General features: G+C 34.9%; 1 protein-coding gene across 3 annotated transcripts in view; it reads left to right on the forward strand.

The window, feature by feature from the left end:
• The window catches only part of SMCHD1 (structural maintenance of chromosomes flexible hinge domain containing 1), a 108,123-nt gene that overhangs the window by 37,935 nt on the left and 44,299 nt on the right, over window positions 1–25,889 (forward strand). For all 3 annotated transcript variants that reach the window (XM_081561891.1, XM_081561893.1, XM_081561892.1), the window contains exons 18-31: window positions 2,193–2,270; window positions 2,350–2,469; window positions 5,302–5,446; window positions 8,542–8,638; window positions 9,968–10,040; window positions 11,581–11,720; window positions 12,339–12,473; window positions 14,715–14,942; window positions 17,130–17,278; window positions 18,142–18,230; window positions 18,631–18,749; window positions 20,800–20,967; window positions 23,371–23,496; window positions 25,728–25,807. In XM_081561891.1, coding sequence (XP_081418017.1) covers window positions 2,193–2,270; window positions 2,350–2,469; window positions 5,302–5,446; window positions 8,542–8,638; window positions 9,968–10,040; window positions 11,581–11,720; window positions 12,339–12,473; window positions 14,715–14,942; window positions 17,130–17,278; window positions 18,142–18,230; window positions 18,631–18,749; window positions 20,800–20,967; window positions 23,371–23,496; window positions 25,728–25,807 — 1,747 coding nt within the window. The remainder of the gene's footprint in view (window positions 1–2,192; window positions 2,271–2,349; window positions 2,470–5,301; window positions 5,447–8,541; window positions 8,639–9,967; window positions 10,041–11,580; window positions 11,721–12,338; window positions 12,474–14,714; window positions 14,943–17,129; window positions 17,279–18,141; window positions 18,231–18,630; window positions 18,750–20,799; window positions 20,968–23,370; window positions 23,497–25,727; window positions 25,808–25,889) is intronic.

Genomic DNA, 25,889 nt, shown 5'->3' on the forward strand with positions numbered 1-25,889 from the left:
CCCTTATGGCAGAAAGTGAAGAACTAAAGAGCCTTTTGATGAAAGTGAAAGAGGAGAGTGAAAAAGTTGGCTTAAAGCTCAACATTCAGAAAACTAAGATCATGGCATCCGGTGCCATTACTTCATGGCAAATAGATGGGAAAACAGCGGAAACAGTGTCAGACTTTATTTTTTGGGGCTCCAAAATCACTGCCGATGGTGACTGCAGCCATGAAATTAAAAGTCGCTTACTCCTTGGAAGGAAAGTTATGACCAACCTAGATAGCATATTAAAAAGCAGAGACATTACTTTGCCAGCAAAGGTCCACCTAGTCAAGGCTATGATTTTTCCAGTAGTCATGTATGGATGTGAGAGTTGGACTATAAAGAAAGCTGAGCACCAAAGAATTGATGCTTTTGAACTGTGGTGTTGGGGAAGACTCTTGAGAGTCCCTTGGACTGCAAGGAGATCCAGCTAGTCCATCCTAAAGGAAATCAGTCCTGAATATTCATTGGAAGGACTGATGCTGAAGCTGAAACTCTTAATACTTTGGCCACCTGATGCGAAGAGCTGACTCATTTGAAAAGACCCTGCTGCTGGGAAAGATTGAAGGCAGGAGGAGAAGGGGACGACAGAGGATGAGATGATTGGATGGCATCACTGACTCAGTGGATATGAGTTTGAAAACTATGGGAGTTGGTGATGGACAGAAAGGCCTGGCGTGGTGCAGTCAGTCCATGGGGTTGCAAAGAATCAGACATGACTGAGTGACTGAACTGACTGACTGACATTATTTTTTAAAAGAAATAATGCTGTTGCACACTCAGTAGACTATAGTATAGTACAAACATAGCTTATATGCACTGGGAAGTGAAAACATTTATGTTGCTTCCTTTACATGTGATCCTTGTTTTGTTGTGGTCTGAAGCCAAGCCTACCATGTCTCTAAGGTCTGCCTGGTATGTATTTATATAATAAAATAATTAAAAAGTTTATTTTTTCTGGTAAGATATATAACAAATTTACTGTCTCAGTCATTTTAAAATCTATACTTTATGTACTGTTATTGTACTGTAGAGTGTTGCACATACTTTTCTGTTTCTTTGTAATGTCATTTAACTTGTTCTACTGTTTGTTCTATTTCCTGAAGACTAGAAATTACCCCAAAACCTTGAATAGATTTAGGTTCACTATTTTCCCCCTCCTAAAGCAAGAATCAATACTTTATAGCAAATTTGTGTTTTTAGGTATTGCATCAGAGGCATTTGATGGCTATAGTTAATTGTCCCACTTTAGTGCTACTGGAATGGATTATTGAATTCACTTGGTTGGTATGATTATAAAGTTTTCCTTTCATCCATGTAGTAAGAGTTTCATCCATTAGTGATTTTTTGCTTTGTTATTTGGTATGCAAGATAGTGGGTTTTCCCACAGTTTCTTTCATTTCTTCCTAATTTATTGTCCTATTATCTCAATTTATTATCCTTTTTGGTTTATTAATTAGTAAGAAATTTCCTGTATCAGTTATGGTCATTGATTTATTTTGAAACACAACTTTTATAGGAAAGACAGTATAATGGCTTAATTAAAATTACTGATAATAAGACTATTAGATTAATTTTGACCTCTTTGGAGTGTTGTCTTTAAAGTCTTTATATATCCTAAAGTTGAAGTCACTTGAAATTATTTTTTTTAATGTTGTCGTATCACCTACCTGCAGTTTGCTTTTGCTTATGAATTGCTTTAATTCCATTTTGTGGATTTTTAAAGTCATTTACATGGTTCTAATGTCAAAAATAAATACCAAAGAATATTTCAGAAAAGTGCTATCATCCTTCTGTTTCCTTTCTCCTTGATCAGGCCTCTTAATAGACACTAGGTCTTAGAGATTATGTAAACAAACAATTCTGTTTTCTTGAAGAAAACTTTTAAAGAAATGATTTTTAATATAAAAAAATTATCTCTATATTCTGTTGTTTGTACCAGTTAAGCTTATTTACAGGTACATTTTTAAGAATTGAAGTAAAGGAATTTTAATTGGCTGAATGAGTAAATTTTCATTATGCTATTGATTTGCATAGGATAATTTTAGGTCTTTTGAAGTTTAAAAGCTATTTATAAAAATGTACAACAGATATTTGATGCCAGTGTGACATTTCATATTCATGTTCTGTATTTAGTTTCTCAAAATATAAATTTTTTTTTTATTAAGCTTCAAGTGGAAATAAAGAAATCATTTCACATATTAGTCAACATGGAGGAAAATGGCCTTACTGGTTTAAAAAAATGGGTGAGTTGTTATTCTGAATATTAAAAATTATATCAGTATTGTGTTTACTTGAATTTTAATTTCTTCTTAATTTGTCCAGAAAATATTCACAAGTTGGGGAATTATACATTGAAATTGCAAGTTGTCCTGAATGAAAGTAATGCAGACACTTATGCAGGAAGGCCACTACCATCTAAAGCAATTAAATTTTCTGTTAAAGGTAAGCAAAACACCAATGTGTAACTCTGTATGCTAAAGGTGGCATTTTAAATCAAGAGGAAAATAGAAAATTTGATAAAAGATGATTGACCAATTGTATAACCATTTTGGTTTTAGAAATGACTTTATAACTCTGCTTGATAATCATGTTCCTTACAAACTTTTGAAAACATCGTTTTCTAGCTTCCTTTGTTACTGGTAGAGTTTAAAGTTATTCTGATTCCTGACTTTTGTATGTTAAACACCCACTCCCAATTCTATCCCCATTCTCTCTCTTCCACAATCCTCAGATGTTTGAATAATTTAGAGTTTGAGTCCCAATCTCTGACATTTTAAGTTCTAAGAGTTTTTCTGAGTTACTTTGATTTCTGGTCTTTTTTCTTTCTACAGCATCTAGTGTTCAGACGTTGGACCTCTTAATTGGTATACTGTGTTTTCTACTTTCCATCACTTGAGTCTATTTTTCTACTTTATAAGAGACTTCCTTAACATGATATTTGATGTTTTCTATTGATTTTTTCTTTCTGCTATAATTTTTTAGTTTCTAAAATATTTTATTCTCTGGTTATTTCCTTTTCAAAGCATTTTCTTCTGACTTCGTGGATTCAATATTTTTATTAATTCTCTAAGGCTGTTAATAATGGTATTTTTTCCTTGATGTTTTTAAACTTGGTTCATAGCCTGTTTCCTCAATGTTGCTTTTTTTTTCACGTCGGCACTGGGTCTTTCCTGTTAGATGCTCTCTTACATCACTAGTGCACACGTTTAAGAATAGGACATTTGAGAGCATTTATTTCATTTGGGGAGATTATGATAAGCGAATTTTAGGTTGTTTTCTCTGGCTGTTCAGATTCTCCAGAGTGTAGTGTAAACACCTAGGTGCCAGAATTTGGGGAGCCAAGCTGGAAAAGATTGTTAGATATTTCACATTCAGTATTAATCTTTCACTTGATTTGCCTGTTTTCAGTAAACTGGCGCTTTCAATAGTGCTGTGTCCAGTGTTCAGTAGTAGGTCACTCCTTGGATCTACTCTTTCCTTCCTCAGAGGAGAAACCTTCCAAATGTTGCTGAAAATGAGGGAGGTAGTTGACTGGCTCTGTGTATTGAGGGGTGGGGGTCTGAGGAGCTGATTCTGACAGACTTGAGCTAGTCTTTCTCTTTTATTCCAGTTTCACTCCTACTTGATAGAGCCATGCTTGAGACTTTTGAATGTTACATAGTGTGAATTAAATTGAGTCTCTCCTAGCTTTGTTGACAGAGAAGGCAATGGTAACCCACTCCAATACTCTTGCCTGGAAAATCCCATGGACGGCGGAGCCTGGTGGGCTGCCGTCTATGGGGTCGCACAGAGTCGGACACAACTGAAGCGACTTAGCAGCAGCAGCAGTAGCTTTGTTGAGGATTTGATTTTTTGAGTCTTTCTGTTAGGTCCATAGTGCTTCCCCAGTAGCTCAGATGGTAAAGCATCTGCCTGCAGTGCAGGAGATCCAGGTTCAATCCCTTGGTTGGGAAGACCCCCTAGAGAAGGAAATGGCAACCCACTCCAATATTCTTGCCTGGAGAATTATACTTGTCCATGTGCTCTCTAGCTTTCAAATTCTGTTACTGTTGTCTTTTTTCTTGTTCTTTGTTTTTGAAGGTTTAGGCCTCTTAAAAAAAAAGCTCTGTGGTATCATATTATTATGGGGTTTTAGAGAGCTGATTTTTAAGTGCGTGCGATCATTTTGCCTTCTCTAATCAGAAGGCCACCTTGGGGAGTGTTCCTTTTTGTATATGCAGATCTACCATGTTCTTTAAATAACAGTTGTGGAACATTCCACAGTAGGGACATGCTGTAGTTTAAGCAGTTTTCTTTGATGAACATTTCAGGTATTTCCAATTTTGGGACTATTACAAATCATGTCTCTATATGGGGGGGAAAAATGATGTTTTGTGTACATGTGCTAGAATTTCTCTAGAGTGGATCCCAAGAAGTAGAATTGCCAAACCGAAATGTATCAATATGTGCTTTAACATTTTATATGTATTTTCTATCAAGTTGCCCTCCTAAAAGGTTATGTACCCTCACCAACAGACTGAGGGTTCTTATTTCCCTATGCTCATTGCTGGCCAAGCTATATTACAGTATTTATTTAGCCTAGTTGGTGGTTAAGTTATTTAATTATTAGGTTGTGAATCTCTTTAGCCTTTATTGGACATTGTCATTCTGTGAAAGTCTATGCCCATTTTAATAGTGTAAAACTGTAGTTCTCAAATGTGAGTTTTATCTGAAATCACCTGCAGGGCTTATTAAACTGTAGACCAGTGGGCCTCACTCCTAGAGTATCTGACACAGGGTAAGGTGAATCTTGGAATTTGCATTTCTAATAATTTCACAGGGGATGACTTGGAACTATTAGACTAGAGACCACACTTTAAATCCTTTATGGCATACATTGCAAATGTTTTCTCATATGGAGCTTCTCTATTGACTTTGTATCTACTAAAATATTTTAATCTTTGTCACATATATCCTTGAATAGCTATTGAATATTATGTTTTACCTTACTTTTTCCTTTGATAAAATTATAAACATTTCTTTATTATATTCGAATAATTTCATAGTTTAAGAACACGTTTGTCTTTGTTTCTAGACTTATTTATATATCATGTAAGATAACAATCTGTTATTTTCACAGGTATATTATAGATATAATTTGTGTAAATTTTGCTCAGATTTAAAATGCCATCTTTATCGTAGTCTGATGTTCCATATGTAAATAGATGTTTTTACCTACAGTGAATTCCTGACTGATAAATTTTGTTTTCATGTTTGTTTGTTTTTTTTATTAAGAGGGTAAACCAGAGAAATTTTCGTTCGGTCTTTTGGATCCTCCTTTTCGTGTTGGAGTCCCATTCAATATCCCTGTGGAGTTTCAGGATGAATTTGGTCATACTAGTCAACTGTCAACTGATATTCAGCCAGTTTTTGAAGCAAGGTAATCTGAATGTTCATATTTGCTGAGTATTCAATTCTTTTAGCTTTAATTATTTGTGTTGAGTTAACTTCAGATTTATTTAAAATGTTTGATATTTTATGATATCTGGGGGATTTAGTTAGTCCCAAGCTGTTCTCTGCAGCTGTAGTGTCATACATGAATTACCTCAGTAAAGTTTGTTTGGACTGAATTTTTGCTGTTACAGTTACTTGGTTTAGACTGATAGGTCTGTCTTACTCCTTTTTTTTTTTTTGCAAGTATGATATGACATCTCCTGGCAGTTTTATACACTATACAATGTTTATTTTGTTCTTTGCTTAGAAATTATGGGCATTTAAACTTAGTGGTTACCTACTAGTAGGCTTTTAACCTGCTGGTAGAATTTATTTTGGTTTGTTCTTAAAGCTGTAGCAATAAAATTTATGCTTTCCATGGAAATTTGGTCCCTCCTTGGAATTTACCTTTACTTAGTAACCCTATAGAGTGAAATGATTGGCTTACATTAAGAAATAGCTTTGAAAATGTCCAGTTATCTGATTGAGGATGTTCATTGTTTTCCATTACCTGTTTCTGAGGTGCCTAGGGAGAAATTCTTTTTCTCACATTTCTGCCAAATTTGTCTTTGGGGCCAACTTTTTAATGTATGCTCTCTTTTGCTATTGATGTGTACTTTTTTCCCCTTTCAGTGTAATTGTTTGCTCTTTTAATCATTTGAGTATGTACTGTATTCCAGGCATTTGCTAGCTGGAGACATAGAAGTGAATAAGAATATAGGATTTGCCTCTAGAAGCTCACAGACTAGTGAGATATAGCTTAGTGTCCAGATTTGTACCATGGTTAAGTTCCCAAAAAACAAATCAATTATAAAAAATATTGCAAATGAATTTTTCTAAATATTCTCTTAAGTTGCAAAATATGGTTCTTGTGCAAAAAGTGATTCTTTTGCAAAAAGTGATTTTTACATATTACATTCATTTGAATATTAAACCATAGTGGAAGAGTTGAATACTTAAAACATCTGTGTTTAAAAATAGCCTGCCAGTCTCCTCCATCCATGGGATTTTCCAGGCAAGAGTACTGGAGTGGGTTGCCATTTCCTTCTTCAAGGGATCTTCCTGACCCAGGGATCGAACCCTGGTCTCCCACATTGCAGGCAGACTCTTTACCGTCTGAGCCACAAGGGAAGCCTGTTTAAAAATAAAGAACACTAAAAATGTAATCCATCTAGTCACAAATGGGAAATATTTGTGTGATAGTTGACCCCTGTTTTTAATTATATCTTCCATCTTATCCTTGATAAGATACTCTTACAGGGTCTCTATCACACATACATATTGGTAATTAAGATTTGGGACTTAAAAAAAAAGTCTTGGTGGCCTGCTGCTGCTGCTAAGTCGCTTCAGTCGTGTCCGACTCTGTGTGACCCCATGGACAGCAGCCCACCAGGCTCCGCCGTCCCTGGGATTCTCCAGGCAAGAATACTGGAGTGGGTTGCCATTTCCTTCTCCAATGCATGAAAGTGAAAAGTGAAAGTGAAGTCGCTCAGTTGTGTCCGACTCTTAGCGACCCCATGGACTGCAGCCCACCAGGCTCCTCCGTCCCTAGGATTCTCCAGGCAAGAGTGCTGGAGTGGGGTGCCATTTCCTTCTCCAATGCATGAAAGTGAAAAGTGAAAGTGAAGTCGCTCAGTTGTGTCCGACTCTTAGCGACCCCATGGACTGCAGCCCACCAGGCTCCTCCGTCCCTGGGATTCTCCAGGCAAGAGTGCTGGAGTGGGGTGCCATTTCCTCCTCCAATGCATGAAAGTGAAAATTGAAAGTGAAGTCGCTCAGTCGTGTCCGACTCTTAGCGACCCCATGGACTGCAGCCCACCAGGCTCCTCCGTCCCTGGGATTCTCCAGGCAAGAGTGCTGGAGTGGGTGCCACTGCCTTCTGCACTTGGTGGGCTGGCTGTGTGTATTTATCTTCATTAAAGTAAGATCTTTGTCAAGTGGGTTTATTTTTTTTTTCAGTGTTAACTAAATTAAAAATAATCCACACATATAGCCTAAAGAATCAAATCGGTTGATAAGGCTTATTAAAAAAAAAAGTAGTTCTTCTGCCCTCTTCACCTCACCAACAATCTACTTCTCAGAACCACTTTCAGCTTTCTACTTGAATTTTTTGGTACCTGCTGCCATGTATGTAAGTAACTTTTATGTTACTACTTCTTGATTCTTCAGTTTTAAGCTTTATCTCTTGACTTATAGCTGAGGAAAATGAGGACACACTCTCTTGTTGCCATTTATATTACAAATAAGCCTCCTTCCTATTCCCACATTTTTTAGTAAAGTTATACTCTGGCTTGATCAGTATTTAGTGCTTGCTTTATTAAAATTATGTAAGTGCTAATTACTTTATTGCACAGCTGTTATACTTTTTTTACTTTGCCAAGTAGCTCTCTGCCAAGTTGTCTGGTCTCTTTTCAAGATGCTTGGTACATAGATATAGATAACCTGTCAGTTTCATATTCTTTAGACATCTCCCTTGGAACTTTGTGATGTGGTCTGTATGGATCAGCTCTTAAGCTTGTTACGTTTGTCCTTCTGTGGTCTTCTTTCCTGTTCATCCTGGGAATTTCCTTTGTCCTTTGTGTTGGGAAAATATATAAAAACAAAACCTCCTGTCAGCCTAGAAAACTTCTTCACAAAGGTAGGAGAGAAAGGGAACAATTTTATGATTGAATAAACAGTAAACCAGAGTGTGATCTTGATGACAGTCTGATGAAGAGTTTGTAAAAACTGAAGGAAATCTTAACTCTGTTACATGGTAAAGTGAGTATAACCTATAACATTCATGTTTTCAAGAAAAATTGCCAAGTATCTTGATGACTGGGTGTAGAGTTTGCAATTTGGGGTCAGTTAATTGGAGTTTAGGCTGTGTGCTTTCCCTGTTGAGGACCGATGTTCAGTCGCTGGTCAGAGAACTAAGATCCTGCAAGTCATGTGGTGCAGGCCCACCCCCACTTCCCACCCCCCAGTGAAAAGAAAAAAGAACATTTGTGGCTTATTTGTAGATAATGGAGGAAAAGTTAAAAAATAATTTATTTTTTCCAGTGGTTTAACTTTACATTATGAAGAAATAACCAAAGGACCAAATTGTGTCATTCGAGGTGTTACAGCTAAGGGCCCTGTAAACTCTTGTCAAGGCAAGGTAAGCATTGTACGTACATGTTATAATGCATGTTTATTTCTTACATGGTAAAAATGAAATTGGACATTTAAAATTGAATAACCTAGTAAAATTGAATAACCATCTTTTGTGGCAAGATGACAGTAATGTCAGGTTCTTTGGAATTAATCCGCATCATGTCACCTGACATACCATTACCACTTTCATCTGAGGAAGACCAGCATATTTGCTACTATTGTTTTTTAAATGGTTATGAACTAAATATTTTCAGCTGTCTTTATTTTCATTCCAGTCTTTTCATAGTCAAAGCCATTTTCAACAGTTAACTAGTACTATGTTGCTTCTTTTTGGTCTTTTTCTATTTTCCAATATTTTTCTTAGAATAGGAACAAAAATATGAGAAACTTTAGCTTACTTTATAAACATATTGAGTTTGATATTTCAATAAGGGAAGAGGGAGGAGTAAAGTTAGGGATGGTAAAGGCAATCTGCAATAAGGTAATTTTTCAGTTAAGTATATAGAGTAGCTATTAGATTACTATGACTAATGTGAACACTGTAGCTAATAACTTAAGTGATATGTTACTTTTCCCCCATTGTATCATTACCTTCAATATATATTTAAAAAATTTTCCCTGCCAAAATAATGTATAAAATAGAGCATGTGAGTTTACTGCATTAAAGCAAAGAGCAAATTCTGTCCATCCTCCTGAGTTAAGCTGTTACTGGACGAAGAACTTAAAATTCATGGAAATTTTACTTTAATTAATGTATTTAAAAGGATTTCTAGATTTTAAAAACCTTTTTATTTTGAAATAATTATTTTTACAGAAGAGTTGCAGAGATGGTGTAGAGAGTTCACATATATTTCACCCAGCTTCCTCTATTAAACATCTTATATAAACATTGCACATTTATCTAGTATTATCATTGATATAATACTATTAACAAAACTCTGGACTTCAACATTTCGCCAATTTTTCCACTGTATTTTTCTATTCAGGAATCCAGTCTAGAACATGACTTTATATTTAGGTATGTGTAGATTTGGGGTTTTTTCCATTTTACTACTTTCCAGATTTTTTTATAATGCCCATCCTAATTCTGATAACTATTGAGAGGGTATGCCTTTTGAATTTGAAGATAGTATTGCCTGTAAAGAAACAATATAAGTCAATTTTTTCACCTGCATTTCTTTCATACATGCATGTGATTTTAGTCAAAATAAATTTGCTGAGTGACTTTCTATAATGGTATGAAAATGAAAAGCAAAAAAATCAGAATTGAGGTGGTAAATTACTTGAGTATTTATTTAGGATTTGAATTTAATTAAAATAATTTTTTTAACAGAATTTTAATCTGAAGGTTATTCTGCCGGGTTTAAAAGAAGACTCACAGATTTTAAAAATTAGATTACTTCCAGGTAATTATACTTTAAGAAATATTCCTAATATTTACCTTTTAAATGATATTCTTATGATAAAGTATAATGACACTTATAAAGGTGAAGTGTTTTTTGGTTTGGTTATGGTATAAGTCTTTAAAATACATTTGAATGTCATAACACTAACAGAAATAATCAATTAAAAAACAGGGTAACATTTAGGAAGACTTGAGTTAAGTTCTAAAAATAATCCTGAGAGAATAATGTGAATATTGAAAACACATTGTGAAACTATTCTTAAGGAGGTACAATTAGGCTTATATTAGAACCGGATCTGTCCTTTACTTTTTCTGATATAGCTAAATATTTCATATTTTAAGAAGAGAAGTTTCTTATGCTTTTATGTTGTTAATTTGAGTAATGATTTATCAACCTAAAAACCTTTTATACTGATTTTAATGAAAAAGAAACATATTAGCTATTTCCTTTCACAGATTCATGTAGTTTGAGCTTTCCCTCAAGCATTAATTGATAAAGAAGTAAAGATTGGCCCATTGGTAGAAGTACAAAAAAAAATTGTTTCGTATTAATACTTAAAGGGCTTTTATTTTGAAAGGTTAGCTAAAACATATGGATTATTCAAATCTCAAGGGAAGTTCTTGCTAACCAGTTAGTGCTGACAATTTTTTTTAGAAGTTGAGAGTGATGGTTGTGAGGTGGGAAGTGGGACTGTGTAGTCAGAGTGGTCAGTAACTCAAGTCTGCCCCTTGTAGCCATGTGACCTGGACAGGATACTTACTCTCTCTGGATCCCAGCTTCCTCAGGGATAAAATGGGGATGATACTAATAGTACCTTCTTGGTCAAGATCATTGTAAGGATTCTGAGAATAGAGTTGGCATATGGTTAAAACACAAATATTAACTGATACAACTTGTTCTTTGTAAACTTGTATTCCCAGCATTTAGTATAAATTGTATTTTAAAATAATCAGTGTTTATAGGGCACAACAGGTCATGCTGCTATTGAAGTGTAAAACCTCTTTTGTTAGTTTAGAGGAAAATTATGATACATCTTGCTTAGGATATCAAAGGGTTGTGGGCAATCTAACAAGTAAATTATCTGGTTATGTCATTACATGAACTGATTCTTTGAGCAAAATTACCTAATAGAGGTATGTAGTGTGCCTGAGAAATCAGTCATTGTGTAAAATATAGAAAATTTTAAAGGTAGTTTAATAAACTTTTATTTTTTTTTTCTTGAATACTGTTTTCCAGTATCTTTTTAGTATTTTACACATTTGAGTGATTTCTAGCACGAGTTATCATGTGTCTTAGCTTGTCCATAAAACCGACTCTAGACCTCAAACATTTTAATACAATTGGAATCTGTGCATTTGGGGGTTGTGTGTAGAATCTCTTCACTTGAGGGTAGAAATGATTAAATATGGATATTTCTTTCTCTCTCAACATTATTTAAAAGATATTAAAACTTAAAATGTTAAAAGCTGTTTCTCTTGCTATTTTAACATTTCAGTTTTGGAAACCTGAATCTCGTTTTCATTATATAATTTTCTGGTAGGTCCTCCTCGTCGATTGAAAGTGAAACCTGATTCTGAAATTTTAGTTATAGAAAATGGAACAGCTTTCCCATTTCAGGTAGAAGTTTTGGATGAATCAGACAATATAACAGCACAGCCGAAGTTGATTGTTCATTGTAAGGTAAGCTATTGTAAGACAAGAATGTGTAGATTTTGAGTGCCATTGTAGTAACTGGAAATCACTCTGTCTTTTGGCTCTTTTATGGTAAGCCTTATATAGTATCTAGACTGTGTAATGATTATTCCATGCAGAAATTTGTGGGCTATCTCATTGCCAATAATTTTCAACATCTCTAATCCAATAATGATGCCAACTGTGCCAAGTATTGAACTACAGATTCCTCCCCGCTCCTTCCTTTGTCCATCCTCCTCATTTCAGATGAAGTATTCAGTTATGAGTAGAATGATACATTTATCCTTCAGGATTAAGGATGGATGGGTAAATGAATATGAGTTAAAGAGCTCAAGAAGAAGAGGAAAACCCAAATAGATAGAGTAAAAGAAAAAATGATGGTTAAGGAAGTTGATTTTTCTTCCAAAATCAGCACATTTTACTTAGAATTGTAGAAACTTAACTCTTTTCATTCAAAAATTGTCTAGGATATTAGTGAATTATACTTACAGTTTTCTAATTTATAGTCAGAAATAGTAGCTATACTATATTATTTGAAAATTTAAGTTATTGAGTAACCAGTTACATTTGATTGGGATCTTAAATTATTTTGTATGCTTCCAATAGTTTTCAGGTGCTCCAAACCTTCCAATCTATGTTGTGGATTGCAGTAGTTCTGGAACCAGTATTTTATCAGGACCAGCAATTCAAGTTCAAAATATTAAAAAAGACCAGACACTTAAAGCAAAAATTGAAATACCTGTAAGTTGTTATTGTTTTTCATTGGTATTATATTGAATTTTTATTCAAATACTCTCTGATAGCTTTATAATATTTCATGTAAAGTTCTTTGACTTTTTAAGATGAGATACTTGTGATTCTTTTAGCCAGAGGGAAGAAAAGGCAAAAATGAAATGATATAGTAAATAACACTTTGTATCAGATATTAGAAATTTCTTGCTCAAACCTTTTATAATATCTATAGCCATTATTGATTATATGTTCCTAAAATTATTTTTTCCTATTATTAGAGTGTAACAATTATCAGTTTTATTTTATTCGTTTGTTTCTTATAGTTTACACCTATTTCTTAGAAAGTTTAATAAATGTCCCTGTTGAACCACCACTGAAGGATATATGAACATTTAATATGTATGTATAATTTAAAATAAATGCATGGTTTTTCTTAGTATTATCCTACAAAGAGAGTGCTGTGTTGATGTGCCAGTAGGACGCTTGTTACTGGGCATTCATCATGGCTGAAGATGAGGCCAGCCTAGAGGAGGGCAAGCAGTTGATAGAAGCATATGGTTTCCTGAGATTGCTAAATGAGATAACAAATACTTATGCAAGTAAAATACCTGTATGTGATTTCTTCATGATTGATATGGTGGTAGATGATGAATTACCCAGTCAATTGATTAATCAATATTTTTCCAACTAAGTATACATCAGCTAACATATCTTGAGCCTCAAAAGAGTAAGAACTTATATTTTTTCAAATTAGAATGAGATGATTTGACTTTATTCTAATTCTTTTCTTTTGAAACTAGTTATGTTTGATAAGGAGAGGGCAATGGCATCCCACTCCAGTACTCTTGCCTGGAAAATCCCATGGATGGAGGAGCCTGGTAGGCTGCAGTCCATGGGGTCGCTGGGAGTCGGACACAACTGAGCGACTTCACTTTCACTTTTCGCTTTCATGCATTGGAGAAGGAAACGGCAACCCACTCCAGTATTCTTGCCTGGAGAATCCCAGGGATAGGCGAGCCTGGTGGGCTGCCATCTATGGGGTCGCACAGAGTCGGACAAGACTGAAGCGACTAGCAGCAGCAGCAGCAGCATGTTTGATAATCTTAAAACATTTGTTATGCATTTCCTTTTTTTCCAGTAATGTGAGCAATGGTGTTTTTGAGTATATTGTCTTGCAAAAAGATCAAGACAATTCGAGAAGAAAAGACTTGTTGTTAGGGAGAAAGCTGGGCTTGAAAGCAAGGGAACATTTACAAACAATTACGTAAATACAGCAGAGCAGCAGCAGGCTGAAAACCAAGAGTCCAAGGCAGTTAAAACAAAGACCACAGTATACCTGTAATATGTAGTTAAAAATGTTATCGCAAAGCAGTGACTCTTAATTTTGAGTCAGGCAAATAAGATGTGCTTGTAATAGCAGATGGGTTATTTGCCTGATACTCTGTGAGGTAGTAATTTTGACTGTGTCATTATTTGTGTGAATGGACTTTAATAGAATGACCTTAAGTAGATGAGGAAGGAGACATTAGCGAAGCAGGATTATAAAGGTATTTTAGGTTTAGACTTGAATTTTTTGTATTCTATGGAATGCACTATACCTAGATTCTGAGATGATTGTGTAGTGTTTTAATTTCGTGTGCCTAAAATCAGTTGATGTAGCATACCAGCTCATCTCTGCTGATCTTTGAAACACTGCTGTGCCTATGACAAATTACAAACTGCTCAGCCTTTGGGGCACCTAGAGTCCTTATCTAGCTACAAGCAACTCTGTCCACTTACCCCAATAAAAAATGAATTGAAAAAGCTCTAGAAGCTTCTTAAGTAATATATTTTATGGCAGTTATTTGTCTCTGATTTTATAGAAAATTCTTAATTTATTACACCTTTGTTCTTATTAATAAATGCTGATACCAAATCTGTGTCACATGATTAAACTTTCAGAAGTTTGTAACACTTTTAAGCAGATTTACCAAGCAGATTTTCTTTTAAGTCCAAATATGCTAGTTTTAGGTTTTAAGAATGTGACCACTGTCATTATTATAACTTGATGGTATAAAATATGGACTTGCTAATAGTACAGTGTCCTCTTAATGAGAGAACCTATAATTGTTAACAATATATAAGATGATCTCCCATAATATTGGAGATAAATCCTAAGCAATATGAAAGATTCACCATAAAAGCCAAAAATGATATTTTCAGTACGGATGTTTTCATTCAGTATGTATTTGTGTTTTTCTCTCTTCCCAGAGTTGTAAAGATGTGGCACCAGTGGAGAAGACTATTAAGTTGCTCCCCAGTAGCCACGTTGCCAGATTACAGATATTCAGTGTGGAAGGACAGAAGGCCATCCAGATCAAACATCAGGATGAGGTTAACTGGATAGCAGGAGATGTTATGCATAATCTTATTTTTCAAATGTATGATGAAGGAGAAAGAGAAATCCATATAACATCAGCTTTGGCAGAGAAAATTAAAGTAGGTATATCAAATAGATTATTTGCAAGAATTTTGTGCATTTTTTGCTTAGAAGACTGAGCAAATTATATAGGCTGACCTCTAAGAAGACGCTTATCCCAGCAAAACAGCACTGTTATTTAAAATCCCAGGCTAAATAAAGTTTTTTTTTTTTAATATGCACTAGATAGGAATGTTGAATGTGTCAAATCCTTGCTTAGAAAAATGATTTTGACACCTAAACAAAAATCCAGTCCTGATGAACTGTATTTCTGTTCACAATTAAGATCTCCACTTGACCAGAGCAGTATTTTTGTCGCTATTCTGAAGGCACTAAGGAAAAGGTCTGTTAAAGGCAAACAGTAGAACAGTACTGTCAACCACAGTACTGTCAACCACAGTACTGTCAACCGCAAACCAGACCCCTGGTTGGCCATGTGAAATTGGTGTAGCAGTCTCTAAAACTGTTATCTGTACACAGTGGTTTTGTCAGTTCTCACTAGCTTCAGATGGTCCTCAGACCTGCCATCCAAACGTAGCATTTGTACCTTGAAAGGGTGAATCTATATGCTAAAACTTGAACAGCTCACCTAACAGAATCCAATTAAAAGGGTGGTGGTTTTTTTTTTTCTGCCATGCTGCACAGCTTGTGGGGTCTTAGTTCCTCAACCAGGGATTGAACCCAGGCCCTTGACAGTGAAAGTGCAGAGTCATAACCACTGTACCACTGGAGAATTCTCCTCTTTTTGCACTATTAAATTCTGGAGCCATCCTGAGTCTCCAAGATACAGGATCTGATATCTTGTAAGAATTGTTGGCCAGGATTCAGCTGACATGATTTTTAAAATCTTATTTGGAATAGCCCTTGCTCCAGCCGGTTTATTTTTTCCCTCCATAATAAGAGAAAGGAGGACTGTGAGAGAAATAGTCCTTATCCTGCTTGGAAGGGAGGCAAGCCATTTTTATCTCTCAGCATATCTGAAGGCAAGTGGTTTAAAAGTGGTACTAGCAACCTGGCTTCTGAACTGATACCTTGCTTTCTCATAATAATGTTTCCACAGTTGAGTTTCTTATTAAGATTAAGAATAAACATTGACTTGAGAGCCTCTTTCTGTATATAACCTTCTTTTTGCCATTCTCTAAGCTCATGGCCTACTTTTGACACACTTTCCTCAATTCTAGTCATGATATATTTCTTGGGTTCCAAATAATTTAAAACATGTACCTTTATTGACTATAAAGGATATTTATACTTGATATATACACTTAAAGTGACGGTGTAGTCTTTAGAGAATTACTACCGAGGAAAGTCAACCCAAACTGATCCAGGAATTCTCTGAGTAGACATAGGAATTCTCTGAGCAGAGAGCACAGCTAGGGTGAGGGAAGACAGGCATTTTGTGCAGCTCCTGCTTGCTGCTTCCACTATTTAAAAAAAGAAAAAAGATATAAAGAATAAACAATGGTTTACAAAGATAACAAGGTGATAAGAAAGTTAGAACAGCGTAAACTAGGATCACAATATTAGAATACCAGTGATTTAAGAATCACAGCTATAAAGGCTAAAAGGATAAAGTTGAGCTAAAAGTTCTTAAATAGAAAGGATTGGAAGTTTAAAAGTAAAATAGAGTGGGGTAATCAACTTAAAAAATGGATCACATAACAAAATATGGAGTTTAAGGGATGTAAAGTTAAAATTAGAACTAAAAACATTTGAGAGTGGATTAAGATCAGGATGTGGCCAGGATGGTAATTACTTAGTGAATTTAACTTTTCTCACCTTGCTGAGTAGGGTCCACTTATATCTCATTTAAAACCTGTAATAGTAAGATTCTTTTTGAAAAAACAAAAACAATTGACTATAACTTCTCAGAATTGATCACATGATTTGATTCCCATGGTTTTTTTAAACTATAATGACCAGAGTAATAATTTTGTGGCAAAGTGCTAAAGGAATGACTTAGGAATATTTATTTCATTGCATTGAAAGATGTGGCAGTATTAACAGGGAAGACAATGAAGAAGATAACTTTTTTCTCTTAGTAATATATGAACCACCATCATTTATGGTCATAAAGGGCCTTCCTTTTTCCTTAGAGTTGGGGAGAATGGGTTATCATTTTTAAAAGTCTTTGGTAAGATAACTGGCAGTAGGAAGACATCCGAGTAAGCTTTATATTATTCTTAAGTATATAATTTCCCTTCTAGGTTAATTGGACTCCTGAGATTAACAAAGAGCACTTACTGCAGGGTCTGCTTCCTGATGTACAAGTACCAACATCTGTGAAAGATATGCGCTATTGCCAGGTTTCATTCCAAGACGATCATGTGTCTTTGGAAAGTGCATTTACAGTAAGGTTTGTGGGCATATTACATTTTGAGATATTCAGCATATGGTGACAAAAATGCTTTTCTCCAAAGCATACATATCAAAGTCATTTTTCCACAACTTCTTGGAAACAGGTTGTCTTTGGAATAAAGCTTCACTGATGATAGTGATTCATTCTTAATATCACTCTCAGCGTCTACTTAACTTGCCCCTCTAGTATCTGTCAGAACTAGAACTTTTGTTAAAGGAATGTCCTCCTAGGACAAGCAACAGTGAAAACTCCTAGAAAATGACAAAGACATGAGAAATACAAAAGATGCAGTGTGATCAGTCAGTGTGTTGCTCAGAAGGAATTCTTTCATTAGTTAGTGGTGATTTTCAAAGCTGAGTCTACCTGATAGAAAAGGGGAAAATTTAAGTAAATATACAGAAGACCTGTGCTTCACCCTGGCCTGTCAGTTCCTTGTCTGCCTCTTTTTTATTAACCTTTTCTCCTTTTAATTCCATACACATTTCCATACTATTCCAACACTTAGAATAGCTCCATGTCTGAGATAAAATTATCAGATGTACCACTCTTCAGTCAGAGACAGATCTCTTGATGAGTCATTCTTACCATCCCATCTGCTTTTTTTTTTTCAGTGCTCTCATGTCATAATTTCCTTTTAATACAGGATAGATAACTGTGATCTAATATGCATTTATTTTTTTTGGTCAGTATTCTCTACTGTCTTTGTAAGCTGTCTTTTCTCTGTTTCCCTTTGGATTAATAGTGATACTGTTTTTAAGTTTAAGAAAAGGAGCGTTACATATGTTACTCCTTAACATGTTGAAACTTTTTTCTACAATTAATGGTGTAATTAAGGCCTTTAATTTGTTAATCAATTTCAGACCACTTCCAGATGAACCTAAACATCTAAAATGTGAATTAAAAGGAGGAAAAACGGTACAGATGGGTCAAGAGCTTCAAGGAGAAATAGGTTAGCATGACCTACTTTCTTTCTTTAAAACACTTCTATAGTATGTCCTTATGTTCATGTTTTGGCATACGTAATCTGAAAGGAAAACTTTGGATTTATATATGGTTAATGGTTTAAAATCCACTGTTGAAAAGGTTGAAGGATTTTCCCTATCTTTGCCTATGCTGACCTAACTGTGAAAACAGTTGAAAAGAATGTTGACTTTTGTTAGAAATGATATTAGTTAATACTAAGAGCGTAAAATAAATACGTTAGTGTGATTCATATCCTGTATTTTTCTTATATCCAGATTATTACATGACACTAAATTATTTCCTTCAAATATTCATGGTAAAACATGCGACATCAACATCATGTTAAATTAAGATACTGTAAAATTAAATTTCCTCTCCCTTTTTAGTTATAACTGTTACAGATCAGTATGGGAATCAGATTCAAGCATTTTCACCAAGTTCTCTGTCTGCGTTGGGAATTGCTGGGGTTGGACTTGATAGCTCACATTTGAAAACTGCTTTTCAGGTATGACTATTTCCTGTTAAGAGTTGACTATTCCATTCAGATTATATATAACAGAAAGTTTGGGAAAAACAAAAATGAGAGAGATTTGACTGCAGTATTTACAATGAAAGATTGTAAAAGGCATTGAAGTAATTTTTATTATGAAAATTTAAACATACACAGAAATTTTGAACATACACAAAAATAGCATAAGTAGTATAAGCAATCCCATGGTCCTACCAGTCAGTTTCAGCGTTCATCACTTCCCCCTTACTTGTCACTTTGAAGCAAATTCTATACAGCATACCATTTCATCCCTAAGTATTTTGACATGTGTACAAAGGTCTTTTTTCATGTAGCTGTTTGAGTAAAATTTCTTGGTGCTCAGTCCCTGCATTAAATAGGATACTTGGGAGAACAGTAGTTGTAAAAGTGTGCAGGTGTGCAGTTAATTAAGATTAGCTTGAAAAATAAGAATCCTGGTGAAATTATTTCCGTTTAAAACAAGAAAGGAAAGACAAGTATTCTTCTTGGAGAGATTAAAGATGGTTTTCGAGAAAAGATGTTGGAGTTGAGCCTTCAAGGAACCTGCCGGCTTAGAGCAGGTCAGAAAGAAGGAATTGTAAGGCTCGCGTAAAGTTGAATCCGTTTAGTACATTTAGTGGTTTTTAAACCTCTTCTTCCTTTTGGAGCTCCCATTATCCCTTTTGTCCAACAGAATAATCATGAGAGTCTCATCGTTGCCCTTCCTAACTGGAGTTTTTGTTTCCACTAACCTACTAGGCTGTTATTTTCTAGTTTTCAGAACGCCTTTTCCACAATATCTTAGCACTGCTGAGGAACTTCTCATGGTGTTTTGTTTACTGTAAAAGATAAGGTCTGATCTTGGCTTTTCAGATGCTTTCTTGTCTAGCTTCACCCTCTGTGTAGATGAAGTCAAATAATAACCACTGTTGTACACGAACAGTCTCTTCTTCCTGTCACTTTATGCATAGACACCCATCCTCTTTCAACTAATTGTTCCTAAATTATAACCTGTTCTCCTACATCTTGTTTTCCCTGTCTGTTAGATTCCCATCAGCATATAAACATGACGCCATACTCCCTGTCCTCTCACCCCTCACAGCTTCCTTTGGCCCTAAAGCATGCCCATCTAGTACTGCCCTCTTTTTCTACTTTTTATAGTGCAGCTCCTTGGAAGGGTTATGTATACTCTCTGTTTTCACATTCTTCAGTCTCAATCCCAGGCAGGCCTCTTGTGTGTTTCTGCCGTGTGCCGCCTGACCAATCTAGTGTCAGTTTTCAGTTCCCATCTTATGCCACCCGTCAGCATTTTATACTGTGAGGTTAGACTCTGTCTCCTTAGGGTGCCTAAAGTACACCATAGTATTCTGCTGCAGCACACCTGTCTCCTCCCATGGCTCATTCTCCAGTCAAGTTGACTTTCTTTCTACTGTCATTTTACAACTGATAAGTACTATCTTGACTCACTTTCAAAGAAACAATAGAAGTCTACCCCTAGTCTCTGCATAAAAAAGGAAACTTCTAGTTTTTTTTAAACCAAAGTTATTTTTAAAAAACTATTTTTAAAGTCTTTTTAAAATAAAAAATTGATTTTAATGTGCCATTTTTTCTTAAGATTATTTCCACATCTTCATAAAATGTACTGCTCTTCTGAAGCACATTCCCTTGGTAACCTCAACATGTAGGTAAAAAATGTGGCAAACAGGGAAGGAGCTTGTTGAGCAGGCACATGTATGGCTATTTGGGGAACAGAGAGGAGATAGTGCAAGTGTAGAGAAGAGGGAAATTAGGAACAGATAAGGAAAAAGGACATAGGTTGAACCTTTTAGAGCTCTCCCTCACAAAAGAGAATTTCAGTTTCTCGTCTCAAGGAAATGAAATTCAGGGCACGCCAATATTGGCATATGTGTGTTACTTGCTATTGTTTTACCAGAAACACACCTGTATGCACATAGGTAGTGACAGCATTTTCATTCTTTTTTCCGAAAACTAAACATGATCTTCCTGGTTTTTTTTGTTTTTTTTCCAACGTGCTTTTCCTTACTAGGAAAATACACAAAGTATAAATGTGAGAGGCGTCAGATTTATTCCAGGTCCCCCTGGAAATAAGGATCTTTGCTTTACTTGGCGTGAATTTTCTGACTTTATTCGAGTGCAGCTAGTTTCTGGGCCACCAGCTAAACTTCTCGTTGTAGACTGGCCAGAGTTAAAGGAGGTAAGTACCTTCCTGCCTTGATTGAAAGAATTTAATATCACCTGACTTAGTGCTTCAGAGTGTTAGTAGGTCAAAAGTTATATTTTGTTGTTGAAGTAGTAACAATAGTAACAATAACAAAAGGACAAACTAATATGAATTTTAATACTTTCTTATTCATCACTGTGCCCTCATTTGTTAAAAAAAAATAGTGATACTTCAAATTCTAAGAGTTTTTATTATAGAAATTAAAAATATGCATTAAAATAAAAATAGATAATGAACCCCCAGTTTCAACAGTTACTGATTTTCACCAATTGTATTTCGTTGTTGTCTCTCACTGGCTTATTAAAAAAATGTTTTTGCTGGAATTTTTAAATGTATACCAGATATCAAGTTATTCATGACACTCTTAAAAACATCGATTTTCTTCCCTATGCATATAGTTATGCATGTCTTAAGTACTAATTTGCAAATGTCTGTCAAATCTGTTACCTTTCAATTTTCATTAAATTTTTAGAATTCTGATTTTAAAATGTTCACATTCTGGTGTTCAGTTATGGTGTGGCAGAGCCTTATCTGTTGGTACGAAAGGTTATTTTTTCTAATAGAAAATCATCTCACATGACCATGGTAGTAGATAAAATTACCCCACAAAGGAACTGATCATCTGAGAAAAACTTACATATCTCTGCTCTAGTTTGAGATTGTCCTTTTTTGATTTGGAAATTTAAAAAATAATGACAGTGGTTTAAAAACAATTTTTTCCGTAACACTTGTTGACTGAAGAGTTGTACTGCAAAGCCAGTGCACTTATTTTTATATAGAAGCATATTTACTGCATAAATCAATGCCTTCTTAGAAACCTAATGATGTCAATAAAGAATTTGTTGACTGACAATATCATGGAATAATTGTGTACCTTTGAGGTGGAAAAAATCTTACATGTTCATGTTTTTAAATGATTCTGTAGGAGGGGAATATAAAAATTAATGACAGCTTGTTAACTCAAAAATTTATTATAGGATTTATTTGCAGATACCATGGAAATCCAAAAGCTTTAAAAATAAAACCTAAAACTAATTCTCCTCTGTTAAGAGATATGTTATATGTAGGTAAGGCTGAAAATGTAATCATTGAATATGTTGTTTTCCTAGAATTTTCCAATTTAATTTTTGACCTACCTCCCCCCTCCACATACAGGATCGTAAATAGAAAGGGGAACTAATTTAACACCTAAGCATGATAAATAGAAAAATTATATAAAATATACATATATATTCTCAGTTAATCTTCAGCAAAATTATGATGTATTGCCCTTCCTTATAAATGAAGAAACAAATTCTGCAATGTTATATTGCACGACAGTATTAATAAGTGGCAAATCATGAACATTTGATTTTGGTTATTTCCTTTCTCCACTACTACCCAGAAGAATTTTCAGGTAACAGCTTGGGCTGTAAGTTATTTACTGAAAGATATTCCTTACAGGTAGTTGCTGTTTGATAGATGGACAATTATGTAATTAGAAATAAAGACCCTTATGTGTTTACATTTGGAAACATCAGCACTTTTTGTGTATTCAGGCTTTTTATAAACTTTAGCACATAGAATATAGGCTATCCATGAAAATTTTTTTGCTAGTCAAGCATAAACCAGCTTCAAGGTTATCTTTTAAAAAAAAGTTCCTAACACGTTATTGATGTTTCTCCCACTTTTTAGCAACCTCCTAACATAATTGGAGGGATGGAGGAAGCAGAGGGAACATTACTAGTAGGAGAGAGGTGATAAATCACTTTCCTTTTTTGCTAGTTATGTCTTTCCTGTCTTCTTTTTTTCTTTAACCTTTAACATCTGACACAGAGGATTGGACTTTAACAGGTTTCTTGCTTGACAGTGAGTTTTCTTTGATATACCTAGGTCGGCATACAAATTCCCAGAGTTACACAGGCCTTACTTGAATTAAGGGAAAAGCAAGAATCATTTTAAGTTGACACTGTCTTGTTTAAGTTTATCCATGATTAGTCCTATTTGACCAGGAGCTGGGAAGCTGTGCATACTGCTTCGTGTAGACTTGACAGAGTGCCAACAATTGATGGAGAAGTTAGACTGTAGATTGACCAATGCTAAATATGAGAGCCTAAAATAAGCTTCTGTTTCTATTGAAGTCCATGCAATATGTAATTTTCAGAATTCTTGAAGCCAGTAATGTCAAATATATTTTCCCTTTTATCAAATTTTTAATCATTTCTATAAGAAGAGGATTATTAGTGACAATGTAATTGACTTTTAGAAGTTTATTTTAATTGATGAAAGGAGCTGTTTGTGAGTAAAACAGATAAATTCAGTGATTGTTTGATTTAAATAGTAATCATATTGTTCGGCATGTTTTAGTGCTTCTTAAAAGATTTGTATCTATTTTAGTCCATTCCAGTGATTAATGGAAGAGAATTGCAGAATCCTCTGATTGTTCAACTTTGTGATCAGTGGGATAATCCAGCACCTGTGCCACAGGTTAAAATAAGTCTTATAAAAGCTAACAATTTAAAGGTAAGTTTTAAACATCCTTAAATAATTCTCACTTAAAATTTTGGCTTTCATTCTCAGGATCATCACGTCTTTAGGTGTTACCGTTCTTTTTTTTTTTTTTTTTAAATAGTTTTATATAATCTTCACTGTTGCTTAGTTTTGTGTTTGTTATTCAGTCACTAAGTTATGTCTAACTCTTTGTGATCCCATGGACTGTAGCACACCAGGCCTCCCTTGCCCTCACTCTCTCCTGGAGTTTGCCCAAGTTCATTGCTTAGTTTGTCAGTCTAAAATTTTAATAGTTATTTTGAGGAAGTATAGTTTATATCTTGCAAACAGTGTAACAAGAGGCAGCAGTCTCTAATTATGACTGTTTATTACACAATATTAATAATATCTGAATTTCAGATTAGAAATAGGTAATGCTGACAAGGTAAATGAAGTTAGATACAATGACCTGCAGTCTGGGTTATGAAACAGGCATTATTGGGGAAACTTAAAAGCCCTAAGGGTAAAGCAAGAGAGTCATATGAGTAGCTGTGCTCTGCCTACCTTTTGGAGAGCTACCTGGGCAGAGCTGTTGGACCTTTACTGAGACCTCTTCTAGGGAAATCAGCAAGCATGAACATGGCCTTGTAATGTTTGGGTGCAAATATAGTGCTTGGATACTAGGAAGTCCAGGATTAGGTACCAGTTGTTAACACGAGTATTGGAATAGTCAGGTTAGGATCTAGAGGAGACTTTGGATGTCTCGCACAAAGTTGGATGCCCTCTTGCGAGGGGAAGGAGAAGATGCTGTCAGGCCCTTGCAAGGTTGTATTTTGACAAGATTTTCCTGTTGGTTGAAGGGAACTCATTTGCCCTAGACAGGTTGTTGCCAGGCAACACAGAAGAGAGATCTTGGAATTATATTCAGCTAGGCTTGAGTATCCCTCCAGAGATTTTATAATTTTAGTAGATATGAACAGTTTGTATTATGTAAAGACAGTTCTCTTGAAAGTAATCCATTAGTTAAGAATTTCAGTAAGGATTTCACAGGACTCAACTTGTTTATCTTAAAAGATGTACAGAAGGGAATTCCCTGATTGTCCAGTGGTTGGGATTCCATGCTTCCATTGCAGGGGACGTGGGTGCGCACCTTGGTCAGGGAACTAAGATCCTATAAGCTGTGTGTGCAGTCCAAAAAAAAAAAAAGTAAATAAAAACTATACAGGAGGTTAAAGTGCCAGGAATGACTTGTCATCCACATGTACTAGTTTTTAAGGTAAAGTAAAAAGGGTCAAAAGTCTTACGCCTGTCAAAAGGACTACAGTATTGCTGTTATATAACCTGAAATAGAAGACTGACTTGTGGCTTAGCAGCAAAGATTTAGGACCCAGATGGAAGAAAGACTGAAAAAGATAGGTTGAGAGAGGATAGATTGGAAGGTAAATGAGACAGATACAAATGCAGGGTTTTATTTTAGCAGTTAAATTACTCTTTCTCGCTTGTGTCTCACCAACTATTGCTTTTTTTTTTTGCATGTGCCTTAATTACCTCATCTTCAGGTTCCGTTAAACAAAAGTTAAGTATTAGGATTTAGGAAAGAGTCTGATTTCTGCTACTGCAGTCTTCGAATTTACTTTTATTCTTAGTGTTTGCTTCCAAGAGAGTTAAATAGTGATTATATTGACCCCAAATAAGAGTATGATCCTCGTTTTTAGAGAAGCATCTGCAAAAGACTGAAAAGACTTTTCTAACAAGTGATTAGAAAATGTGGCCACTGATTCTGAATCATTTAAAAGTAAAAGCTTGATTATCACTACAAAGGTAGTATTGCAACAAAGATTTAAGAAGCAATCTGTGTAAACATTAAGTAATGAACGATGGATATGGTATTATACTTTGACTTAAAATTATGTATGTGTATTATGTTTATTTCTCCTGCACTGTCTCCCACAACCCCCTGATTTTGGCGTATACCTTCTGTGTTTATATGACCAAACTTCACTTGATATATCAGTGTTATTGAAAGAGTGAACACTGAATTCTGCAACTTAATAATTGAAATACACAAAATTCTAGTTTAACTGATCAATGTGAATCATTGTTATCCTTTGGATTATGTGATTACATATTATATTATTTCAGCTAGTTTAAATTAGACGATTTTAGATTTTAGAGTGTGTGCAAATGTAGCTTTTTAAATAGTAATAGAGGAAAAGAATTTGATTCTTAGAATTTTCTAATTAACCGTTTTGTTTTGTTTTTAGCTCACTCCTTCAAACCAACAGCATAAAACCGATGAAAGGGGCAGGGCTAATTTGGGAGTGTTCAGTGTTTTTGCCCCTAGGTAAGAACTGAAAATTTGATAGTTATTGGTATTATAGAGATTGATTTTTGTTATTACTTGGTGAAGTTAAGAGTAATACATA

The sequence above is a fragment of the Giraffa tippelskirchi genome, chromosome 14, assembly GCF_054371585.1.
Source record: "Giraffa tippelskirchi isolate mGirTip1 chromosome 14, T2T-mGirTip1v1.2.pri, whole genome shotgun sequence".
Taxonomy (NCBI): Eukaryota; Metazoa; Chordata; class Mammalia; order Artiodactyla; family Giraffidae; genus Giraffa; species Giraffa tippelskirchi.